Below are 12,500 nucleotides of genomic sequence, written 5' to 3'. Positions count from 1 at the left end.
ATGAAGTGTCGCTTAGTTAGAGAAACAGAACTTGAAGGAGGAAAAGGTTTTAAAATATGGCAATAAATGTAACGAAGAGAAGTAAGTTGGATAAAAAGGAAGCGAGGCGAGTATACGAGGAGAAAATGGATGGAATGTCTCTTAGTTAGAGAAACAGAACTTGAAGGAGGAAAAGGTTTTAAAATATGGCAATAAATGTAACGAAGAGAAGGAAGTTGGATAAAAAAGAAGTGAGACGAATATACAAGGAGAAAATGGATGAAGTGTCTCTTAGTTAGAGAAACAGAACTTGAAGGAACAGAGGAGGATTTGAAAAATCAAGGAGAGGTCACGGAGACAGCAGGGAGTAGGAGCAAGATCAGGTGTACGCATTCAAGGGGATGGAGAGGGGGCTTAGGAATTAAGTGGCAGAGAGAAGTAGGTCAGTCAAAACGGATGGAGAAAGGTGAATATGAACTTTAGAGAACACGGAAAGTTGTTCTCCGTGAGAATAAAATGTAGAGACAAAGGTTAATGAATAAATGATTCGCAGAATAAAGCATAAAAGTGGATTTGTGGTCTGTTATGAATGCAGTCCTGAGTTTTTTTATTTGTTGTATGTGATCAATAGATGAGAGGCAGAGGTGACTGATATAAAAACTTCATTTTAAAAGGTTTATATAAGACTGAGAAAGTTTGAAAAATCATGTGAGAAAAACATCTTAAAGATTGAATAAATAAAAGACAGTTGGTGAAAAAGTTTATATATATATATATATATATATATATATATATATATATACATATATATATAGATAGAGATAGATAGATAGACAGATATAGATATAGATGTATATATATAATTTATACATAGATATAAAAATATAATATATACATATGGTATATAATTTATATATAAATATAAATAAATTATACATAAGGATATATAAATATATAATACATATATGAATGAAATATATATATATATATATATATATACATATATATATATATATATATATATATATATATGTATATATATATATTTATATATATATATATATACAGAGAGAGAGAGAGAGAGAGAGAGAGAGAGAGAGAGAGAGAGAGAGAGAGAGAGAGAGAGAGAGAGAGAGAAATGGTTTTCTGTGTCAGATTCCTACCCCATTCTGAACCCATAAACCGCTAAGCGTAGTTTCCTAAGCATTAATGGCGGGTGATCCTTTCTAACGTTCCCCTCCAAGAACAATCACGTGATCTGCACTCACCCCTTCAACTCCCCCCCTCCCCCCCCTAAAAAACCCACATATCTTGGGAGAAGAATCCCTCCATCTATCTCTGTGATAGGACAGAATCATTGGCTTTCCGTCTAAATGACAGCCTCGATCTAACTTCATCACTGAAGACATTTTCTTTCCCCCCCAAAAACGGTCTTCATCTTTTCTTTTTTAGCCTCTATTTCTCCGTTGATTTTGCCAGTAATTTGGAGAGTGGCCAAAATAAGCTACAGTAGATGCTACTAAGTTCTTTCTAAAGACCTGTCTCTCTCTCTCTCTCTCTCTCTCTCTCTCTCTCTCTCTCTCTCTCTCTCTCTCTCTCTCTCTCTCTCTCTGTATTTATATATATATACTCATATATATATATATATATATATATATATATATATATATATATATATATATACATACACACAAACACACACACACACATATATATATATATATATATGTGTGTATATATATGTGTGTGTTTGTATATATATGTATGTATATATATATATATATATATATATATATATATATATATATATGTATATATATATATACATATATATATATATATATATATATATATATATATATATAATGTGGATGTGTGCACAAGCAAGTGTGTATTTGTGTAAGGGTGCGTATATGAATGCGTGCGTCGGTGTGGCTGTGTATGTGCTAGTTCATACGTTTATGCTACGGAGAAAAATATTTTGATGTGTCGCTCACCATCAGGGCAAGAGCCTACTTAACCTTGTCGAGGTGCGATTGCTTGTTCCGACTAGTATATCTGCCTGGGGAGAGAGTGGAGCTCCCTGTAACCAATTGGGGGGACCATAGGTAACTAGGAGGTACTAACTTGTAGGTTCGAATCCTGCTTTGCAGGTTGGATTGGGGTTCACACCCCCTATCTGTAAAACTACCATTCGTGACTGAAACTTTGACTGTGAATAACCGGAAACCGGACGGCTTTAATGTTTATGACACTGGAACCCCACAAAGGATTACAGATTGGAAAAGACCACTAAGAATTGCCACATGGAACGTAAGAACGCTCTACAAAACGGGAGATGCTAAAGTACTAGAACATGAATTGGACAAATATAAAATTGATATAGCAGCCTTGTAAGAAATCCGATGGACAGGAATAGGAAAGCTGGAGCAGGAGAAGGGAGTTATACTTTACAGTGGAAGAGATGATGGTAACCACGTAGAAGGAGCAGGTTTCTACCTGAGTAAAAGAGCATATGGAGCACTTATGGAATTCACCCCAATATATCCAGCAGAATAGCACAAATTAGACTAAAAGCAAAGTGGTTTAACATAACGATTCTATGCTTACATGCACTCACAGAGATAACAGATGATGATGAGAAAGATGAATGGTATGATCATGTACAAGCTGAAATAGACCAAATACCACGATACGATGTATTGTTAATTTTGGGTGATATGAATGCAAAAATTGGTAAAGAGGTAAATGCTTTCCAAGGCTCTATCGGCCTCCATAGTCTTCATCAAGAAAGCAATGATGACTGGATTAGACTGGCAACATTTGCACGACAAAACTCTATGGTCATCGGAGGTAATATTTTTCCCCATAAGGACTCCCATAAAGGAACTTGGATTTCACCTGATGGCAGCACTATAAATCAAATTAACCATATAATGATTAAAAAGAAATTTAGATCAGCTCTTTTTGATACCAGGGCTTTCAGAGGTGCAGATTGTGACTGACCATATGTTAGTGGTTGGAAAGCTCAGAGTTAAATCAAAAAGTAAAAGATTGACAACAATAAAAAACATCAAACCAAATATAGAAAAACTAGAAGAGACAGGAGTAAGAAATGCCTATGCTATAAACGTACAAAATAGATTTGGACTACTGGAAGAAGAGGAAATAACATCGGACTGAGAGACAATAAAGTTAGTAGTGAATGAAGCTGCTATTGAATCTTTAGGACCATGTATCAATGCACGTGGAATAATCGGTTTGACGAAGAGTGTAGAAGTGCTGCTGAAAGAAGAAAACGTTGTAGGATGAAATGGATAGATGACAGGGCTAACATTGATAAGAGAGAAGATTTAAGAGTGCCTAGAAATTTGGCAACAAGCACAAACAGAAGAAAGAAAAGAGAGAAGGTAGGAGAGGAACTGAGAGAAATTGAAGAAAATAGAGCGCATGAAAAGACGAGGAGGCAATGTTAAGGAATTAATAGGATGAGAAATGGATTCCAGCCAAGAATGAACGTAATCAGAAATAAAGAAGGTAACATAATTATTGGAAAAGAAAAAATACAAAGGAGGTGGATAGAACACTTTAAGGAACTTTTCAATCGACCACCACCTCATAACCCAGTGGATGAAATGGAGATGGAGGGAAATATCGATGATGTGGAGGCATCAACCCGAGAGGAAATTACAGCTGCTATAAGAAAACTTAAAAATAATAAAGCGGCTGGGATTGATAATATACCTGCAGAACTAATCAAGTATGGGGGCCAGGCTCTTCATGATAAGATTATTAGCTTAATGTATGGCATATGGGAGAATGAAGTAATGCCATCAGACTGGGAGGAAGGGATTCTGGCAGTACTACATAAAAAAGAAGATCGCCCTGTATCGCAAAGTGAAGGACACAGACCTGTTTATTGTTAAAGCCTAGTTCCATATGTACTGTCGGATGAAGTTCAAAACAGATTATCATAATCATGTCCGTACTGTGCAAAGGACACAAAACCGTGAGGACATCAACCAATCTCGTATGAGAGCAGCTCAAAATCAAGGCTTCAAAAAATTCCTCAATTTCATGCATAACCATATCATTAAGCAGGAAGAAGTCGTCCACCTGTCACCATTGTGACTGATGAATAATAGTGCACTGGATGAGAGTGGCTCCCCTAACAGAGATTACAGAAGTGAAAAGCTGATGGACCGTATATGAAAAAATCCTGATATCAATTCAAAAATCGTCTTCACAAAAGTCCATCCAGGTGGCAGGGGATGTATGTCATTCTATATAGTATACAATGCCAGTATAACAGTGGCTGATACCGTTTCTCTGGTTTAAAAGTTGGCGAGTATAGGATAACTCTGACCATCCTTTACATTCAGATCTCCCTGGACAATTCTATCCTGTTCGTAATACTAGGCAGGCAGTTAATTCTAATAGCCAGGCCTTCTCCATCACGAGGCTCAATACTACGCAGTACTCTAGAAGTTTTATTCCAGCTGTTACCAAGTTGTGGAATGATCTTCCTAATCGGGTGGTTGAATCAGTAGAACTTCAAAAGTTCAAAGTTGGAGCAAATACTTTTTTGTTGACCAGGCGGACATGAGTCTTTTTATAGTTTATTTATGACATATTTGTTTTTGATGTTGTTAATAGTTTATATATGACATGTCTGTTTTGACGTTGTTACTTATTTTAGAATGATTTATTGTTAATTTGTTCTCTTCATTTATTTATTTCCTTATTTCCTTTCCTCACTGGGCTATTTTTCCCTGTTGGAGCCCCTGGGCTTATAGCATCTTGCTTTTCCAACTAGGGTTGTAGCTTGGATAGTAATAATAATAATAATAATAAGATGGCAGATGTCACTCTTCTTTTACGTGGCATCATCAGAAGTACACTTAAGGAGACAAAATCTCTTCCTTAGCCCCCCAACCACTGAAGTCTTAAATATCAAGTCTGATCTTCTTCCTGGCCAGAATATCTGCTGTTCCGACACTGAGGGCGAGTGGAAGTCATTAAATCATATCTTGCTTTGTACAACCATCAGATCCCTGTAAAGTAGCAAACAACTAACTAATATTCTCTGCAGACTTGGTCACTGCCAGTCCTATGATTGTGGTCTAGAATTTGAGTGTCCCAGCTAGAACCACTGATGAAATCTCTACCCTACTGACTCCACAAAGTGTGACAGATGAAGGAAACCTCCTTTTCCAGAGAGAATGGTACAATCTTAATAGGGTATAACTCAGCATGAGAGATCATTGCTTACATATGGCTGCACTTAGGAGCAGCGTTTGAAGGTAGACACGCCAAAATCCCTCCATTCTCTTCATATATACAGCTGAGTTGGTCCTAAGTTCCCAGCTGAAGCCTCCTTTACACCATCACATGTAACTGACGAGGAATGGATAGCTGCATTGCAGGAGTACTATATATGGCCCATTGTAAGGAATGTTGGAAGCCACAGTCAAAAGCTGGTCCCAGCCCTTGGAAGATTTACTTCTGCTATTAATAAAGCTCAACTGATGTAGTATAGACTCTAATCAATGAATCTATCATAGCATACAACACAGCTGTTGAAGTGCTGAGACAATCTGCAGAAGCCACTGCTAAAGTTGGTCAGATATATATCAACACATGATCTTGGTGTGTGTATGAAAGCACTGCCATTGATATGGAAGTGGCCTCAGCAGTACAGAGACCATATCGTGCTTATTGGAAAGTTCCATACCGGTATGAACTACATTGGTATGCTGTTTACTCATAAGATTCTCATGTCTGGATATCCAGAAATCCTGATTGTAGCTCAAATTTCAATTGTAAATACAGTTTATGTAAAGTAAATATATATATATATATATATATATATATATATATATACTATGATATATATATGTTATAAATTGTAAGATTGTAAATTCATATTTCATCATAAAAGATAAAAAAAAAAAATTGTAGCTCAGTTGGGGATGAGTGATTGCCTGAATTGTATCTTAAATGGGAAGGAATAAGCCAAAAGTCTGTTTGGTCTGTTTCATCTTCTCTTGAGTGTGGGGAGTGGTAATGAGGCAACATTAAAGTTTGTGATATGTTCATCAGCTATTCTCATTGTGAAGACCAAAGCTCACCTTCTGGCTGTGAGCAATGGATCCCCGAGCTGTATTTAAGTCAGGTGGAGACCGACACGTTTCATTATTATTATTATTATTATTATTATCATTATCATTATTATTATTATTATTACTTGCTAAGCTACGACCCTAATTGGAAAAGCAGGATGCTATAAGCCCAGGGGCTCCAACAGGGAAAATAGACCTGTAAGGAAAGGAAACAAGGAAAAGTAAAATATCTTAATAACACAAACAACATTACAATAAATGTTTCCTATATAAACTACAAAAAATTTAACAAAACAAGATGAAGAGAAATAAGATAGAAGTGTGCCCGAGTGTACCCTCAAGCAAGAGAACTCTAACCCAAGACAGTGGAAGGCCATGGTACAGAGACTATGGCACTATCCAAAACAAAAGAACAATGGTTTGATTTTGGAGTTTCCTTCTCCTAGAAGAGCTGCTTACCATAGCTAAAGAGTCTCTTCTACCCTTACCAAGAGGAAAGTGACTACTGAACAATGACATTGCAGTAGTTAACCCCTTGAGAGGAGTAGAATTGTTTGGTAATCTCAGTGTTGTCAGGTGCATGAGAACAGAGGAAAATATGTAAAGAATAGGGCAGACTCTTCGGTGTATGTGTAGGCAAAGGGAAAAAATGAACCGTAACCAGAGAGAGGGATCCAATGTATTACTGTCTGACCAGTCAAAGGACCCCATAAGTCTCTAGCGGTAGTATCTCAACTGGTGGATGGTACCCTGGCCAACCTACTAGCAGTCCAAGCAGGCTTCAAATCTGTAATGGTCCGTACTGCAGACACTGATATTTTTTTCCTCTCTAAGGCACACACCATCAAGTTCACTATATATCTGGACAAGTGTGGGCAAGCCCCGACAGATTGTTGAAGTGTCTGCCATCACCAAATCATTGGGGAGGGATGACTGTGATGCTCTGCTAGGGTTGTATGTGTTTACTGGTGAGGGGTGCACCAGTACCTACAAAGGCAAGGGCAAAGTAATTCCGTTGAAGAAACTCCAGAGGAACCCAAAACTCATTTAGACTGTAAGGACAGTGAGACAAGCGTCACCAAGAGCAACTGATACTTTATTCAAATGTGCGTGGGAGTATATTACAAGGTGCGGACGGAAAGGTAGGATGGCGCTGGCCCCAAATCAGATTGAAGTGCCCGCCAAAATGTATGTGTTTTCTTACACTTACAAATATACGAATTATGAGTTAACAGAAACTTGTAATGAAATAATACATATGTCAAAATGTAGCTCTGATAGAGCGGAATACATATACATGGGAAACCACGGTGTAGCGAAAGGAGAATTCAAATAAATAAAAAGTTTGTTGATTTTCTGGACGACGAAGGGAGCGGTGTCCTTACAAGACCTTCCATCAGCTTGGGTCTGAGTGGAATGTAAAGTCTGAGCTCTGCCAACGGCTGCAAACATTCGCCTGCTTCATGTATGGGTATCCTCAAAAACAAAGCTAAATGAGGTGATGGTATTGATACAAAAGACAGTTGGAGACGGTGAAACCATTAATACCAAATCCAAATTGGAGTTGTTTAAAGTTCCACTCTGTGCTGACTCCCATGCCCCTCATGTTGAACGTGACAATAACCGTGCTGCCTTGTTCAAAAGGTCACATATTTCGTTCTTCTGGCTTAGTAAACGTTATGATGAACAAGGATGAGTGAAGGAGAATGACCTGCTTGAGTCCCTGTGGTCACGTGGATCGATCTTACCACCCTCTCTGATACGCCTGAGTATGAGGAGGAGAATGACGATGAAATCACCGACTATGATGACTTTTTGGAATATCTCCTTGAGTTTCTCGAGCGTTAAAGATTCAGTTAGCGGCCTGCTAGGCCTGTCCTAACCTATTGCTGAGTATACTGTCAGCACCTCAGTCGTTTGGTCCACGGCTCCCTATTCAACATACTCAGAGCAGCCCTAAGGGGGTTTAATTCCTAGGGGTTCCCCCATCCGCCACCCGGGGGACGCGTCTGGTAGGAGTGATGTATCGAGCGTTAAAAATTCAGTTAGCGGCTTGCTAGGCCTGTCCTAACCTATTGCTGAATATACTGTCAGCACCTCAGTCGTTTGGTCCACGGCTCCTTATTCAACATACTCAGAGCAGCCTTAAGAGAGTTTAATTCCTAGGGGTTCCCCCATCCGCCACCCGGGGGACGCGTCTGGTAGGAGTGATGTACCCCTGTTTGCCTTGCCAGATATGCTGCATTTGTGCGTTTGAGATATTTAAAGTCAACCTAACGAGAAAAGGATGCTCTTACTCTTTTGTGTGATGGTTAATTGAGACGTTATGGTTTTCTCCACTAAGAAATATACAGCGATATGCAGCTTTTGTTCCCTTGGGGTATTCAAATTCAACTTATCATAAAAGGGATGATTTTAATCATTTTATGATGTCAAAATTGTGTGAAAAGGTGGGATTATTTGTCTTTTTGTGAGATCTGGTTCAAAAGTTATGTAAATAATTGATCTTCGCCAAACTCCATGGCCCATTTTTTCAGCTTTTAACATTTATTTGTGTTTACTGAACACCATTATGGTTCTTAAAAAATAGTTGTCGTTAAATGTTCCGGGAGGTGGACCCACTACTGACAAAACTAGTAGGGCCAAGTGAAAGGTGCGGAATGGAAAAGCACCAGCATGTTCTGCCCTATTACACATAGTATACGAACTGATTATAATATAAATTCATTTCATCAGATACTTGCCAAAGATGTACACACCACTGTGAAAATTGCCCATTCAATCTTGAACTGTTACCCATAGATATATTTTTTTGGTTTAATATTAATTTTTAATTTTATGATAAAGTGATTTATAGGAAATATGGTTAATGATTTTAATTATGATATATGCTAAGGAACTATTATAAATCATGTAGTTTCATGGACTACATAGTATATAAAATAATGTAAATATCCCAATTGTATAGTAGATTAATGCTAATTTGTAATTATATTTATTGAAATTTTTTAATGTAAAATTTGTGGTCAATAAAATTCTATCTATCTATCTATCTATCTATCTATCTATCTATCTATATGCTCTTTTCATACTTAACGCGTGACAGAGATTGCGAACAATTTGATTACTAATTTCTTTTAATCTCTGGTAGAATAAATGAATTAAAATGCCTGTTATATCGAGGTTGCTCTGTAAAGGAAATTCGTACAAAAGATGAAAGGCTTATGAATAAATGAGATCAAGTGGTAGAGAAGAAATATTTTTTATAATCAGTTGAAATGGTAAAAGTTTATTAAAAAAAAAAGGGGGGGGGGACATTTCTGCGACTTTGCGAGAATGGTCTTAATAACAAAAATGAATAAAAATTTAATTTGGTATGAGTAATTTGAGATAAAGAATTTTTTATTAATTTCACTGATATAATAACCACATACAAAAGAAAATATTTCATACCACCATTTCAAGCGGTGGCATCACTTTGTTGTGGAAAGAAAGAATCAAAGTTTTATAGAAAAAAAAGTGTGCATAGAAATAATCAAAGTTTTATAAAAAAAAAAAAAACATAGAACAAATAAATGAATAAAACATGTATAGATGAAAAAAAACAACGATACAAACCATTTCACAAAGTTTAAAGGTAAAACACTATATACTATTACAGTGATCGTTCGTGAATGTTTCATCAAGTGACTTGCTATTACCAAGACAATGGTGGACTAAGACATATATTTGAGAAGACTGTTATGTATTATTGTAATAATGTACTATATTATTTCAAGTGTTGCAGGTATTGCGCAACATTGCATCATATTGCATGAATAAAACATGTTAGGCTTTGTACATAAGAGTAATGATTTATTTTGGTATTAGGATTCAAACATTTGTTGATTACCTCAAAGATAGGATGTAATTCTTTATAGTTTTGTACTGGAGTAGGATTTAAGTCTTTTGAGAGCGATGCTCTTTTGTTTAGCAATGTTTTGGTTTTGTCAGATTGTGTATGACGCTCCACACTCACTTAGGAGTTAGCTGTCATAGAGCAATGTAGTCATAAGTTTCATTAAACTTGTATTTTAAGAATACCAACGTATCATTAAATCCCACCAAGAAAAATTGACGACCAAAGATGGGATCAGCTGAGAAATAATTACTAACAATTCTTCATCTATGTTCCAGGTAATTATTATGATTAATAGAAACTTCCTATCAACTCATACTTATCAAAGACTAAACGCTACTGACGGTTCTGTTCCAGGAAGCATAAAGGTAATCGCTGAACAAACGCTTACGGGAGTTCAACCTGGATTATGCCTTTAATGAGAAAGTTATTATATGTATATGATTTCTTCTTATTGCCCTCTCTCTCTGATGTTTGCATTATGAAGTCAATCGATTCGTTAAAAATAAACACAAAAGAATGGTTGTGAAGCAAAAATAAGGTTGAAGGTCAAAAGCAGGAGGAGGAGTCAACATTCATTCATTATTTGTTAGCTTTATATCTCTCTCTCTCTCTCTCTCTCTCTCTCTCTCTCTCTCTCTCTCTCTCTCTCTCTCTCTCTCTTCCTTTTTTTATCACCGTTAATTGGCTCTTAATTGAAGTTGCAGTTTATGAGTGTGCGTTTCTGCAATATCTAATGCCAGCCCAGTTCCTTATGAATATAACTCCCTAAGAATTATGTATTTTTTTCTTTGTTTCGATCATACAGATTATGTATCCTGTACCAACCGTGTGTCACACGATTGTACATAATTTATTTTATATATATTATGCTTGTATCTTCGCTCTTCCCTCGCACTAAAAAGAACCAGAATAAACATGTCTGCGTTTCTCCTATGTAACATTGTCTGTTTCTCGAACATGTAATTTCCTGTTGCCTTGAGGTTTTGTATATAAAGGAGAGTATTCTATAATAAATTAACTCAGTTGCTTTCACACTGCCTTTGAGTCACAACCTTCTCTCGGCTCATCACAATAGTTATATGTGTTATGTCTGAAACATTGAGGAAACTGATGCAATACTTTGTAGCACAATTGTACAGTGGTAACATGCGAACATTTACAATGCAAATGGATGGCAGATCGAGTACCGCGAGTTCCAGCTGTGGAATCATTAGAACTGCAAAAGTTCCAAGTTGCAGCAAATGTTTTTTTGCCTTTGAGTTCACAACCTTCTCTCACCACGTCACAATCCGTAAGTATGCATTCGAGAGAGAGAGAGAGAGAGAGAGAGAGAGAGAGAGAGAGGAGAGAGAGAGAGAGAGAGAGACTCACAACGCCCCCTAAAGGAAAAGAAAGAGAATCCAAACAATGCCAAGTTTTCCCAACTTGAGAATTATGTATTTTTTTTCTTTGTTCGAACATACAGAATATGTATCTGTAAGTGTGAATTTGAGAGAGAGAGAGAGAGAGAGAGAGAGAGAGAGAGGAGAGAGAGGAGAGAGAGAGGAGAGAGAGAGAGAGAGAGAGAATTATATTTCCACCTCTATACTGAATACGTTTAAAGTGAAGAATCTAAAATTATTTTTTCCCTAAAGAGAGAGAGAGAGAGAGAGAGAGAGAGAGAGAGAGAGAGAGAGAGAGAGAGAGAGAGAGAGAGAGAGAGAGAGAGAATTATATTTCCACCTCTATACTGAATACGTTTAAAGTGAAGAATCTAAAATTATTTTTTCCCTAAGAGAGAGAGAGAGAGAGCGAGAGAGAGAGAGAGAGAGAGAGAGAGAGAGAGAGAGAGAGAGAGACTCACAACGCCCCCTCAAGGAAAAGAAAGAGAATCCAAACAATGCCAAGTTTTTCTCAACTTGAGGCGATACCAAACCTTCGTTAAGTCAATATGTTCCTGAACATATCGGAAGTGAATGTGCCCTGATTTTCCCTTCGGTTTTTCCTTTCTTTCCAAGTAAACTAACTTCTGACTTTCCTACAAGAATTCTTCTATCTGTCAGGCAGAAATGTTCCAGCCTTCGCCCAATGTAAAGGCAAACGCCTACATTCTCAAGCCTCACTCAGTGTCACCCACGCAAACGCCCACCCAAGAACGCGCTCACATGTTTATAAAAACGTCTAGGAATACAATCTTGTCTGCCTTTATTATTATTATTATTATTATTATTATTATTATTATTATTATTATTATTATTATAGTTACTTGCTAAGCTACAACCCTAGTTAGAAAAGCAGGATGCTATGAGCCCAGGGTCCCCAACAGGGAAAATAGCCCAGTGAGAAAGGAAACAAGAAAAATCTAAATATTTTAAGAACAGTAACAATATTAAAATAAATATTTCCTATATAAACTTAAAAAACTTTAACAAAACAAGAGGAGGAGAAATTGTGTAGAAGAGTAGGCCCAAGTGTACCTTCAAGAAAGAGAACTCTAACCCAAGACAGTATGAGGCCAT

General features: G+C 36.9%; 1 protein-coding gene across 1 annotated transcript in view; it reads left to right on the top strand.

Annotated features, from left to right (window-relative positions):
* Positions 1–3,162, top strand: part of LOC137646071 (uncharacterized) — a 187,032-nt gene extending 183,870 nt beyond the window's left edge. The window contains exons 3-5 of the mRNA XM_068379240.1: positions 2,133–2,372; positions 2,534–2,832; positions 2,957–3,162. Coding sequence (XP_068235341.1) covers positions 2,133–2,372; positions 2,534–2,832; positions 2,957–3,162 — 745 coding nt within the window. The remainder of the gene's footprint in view (positions 1–2,132; positions 2,373–2,533; positions 2,833–2,956) is intronic.
* Positions 3,163–12,500: the final 9,338 nt, after the last annotated feature.

This window comes from Palaemon carinicauda, chromosome 1 (assembly GCF_036898095.1).
Source record: "Palaemon carinicauda isolate YSFRI2023 chromosome 1, ASM3689809v2, whole genome shotgun sequence".
Taxonomy (NCBI): Eukaryota; Metazoa; Arthropoda; class Malacostraca; order Decapoda; family Palaemonidae; genus Palaemon; species Palaemon carinicauda.
This window is presented reverse-complemented; position numbering and strand designations above follow the sequence as displayed.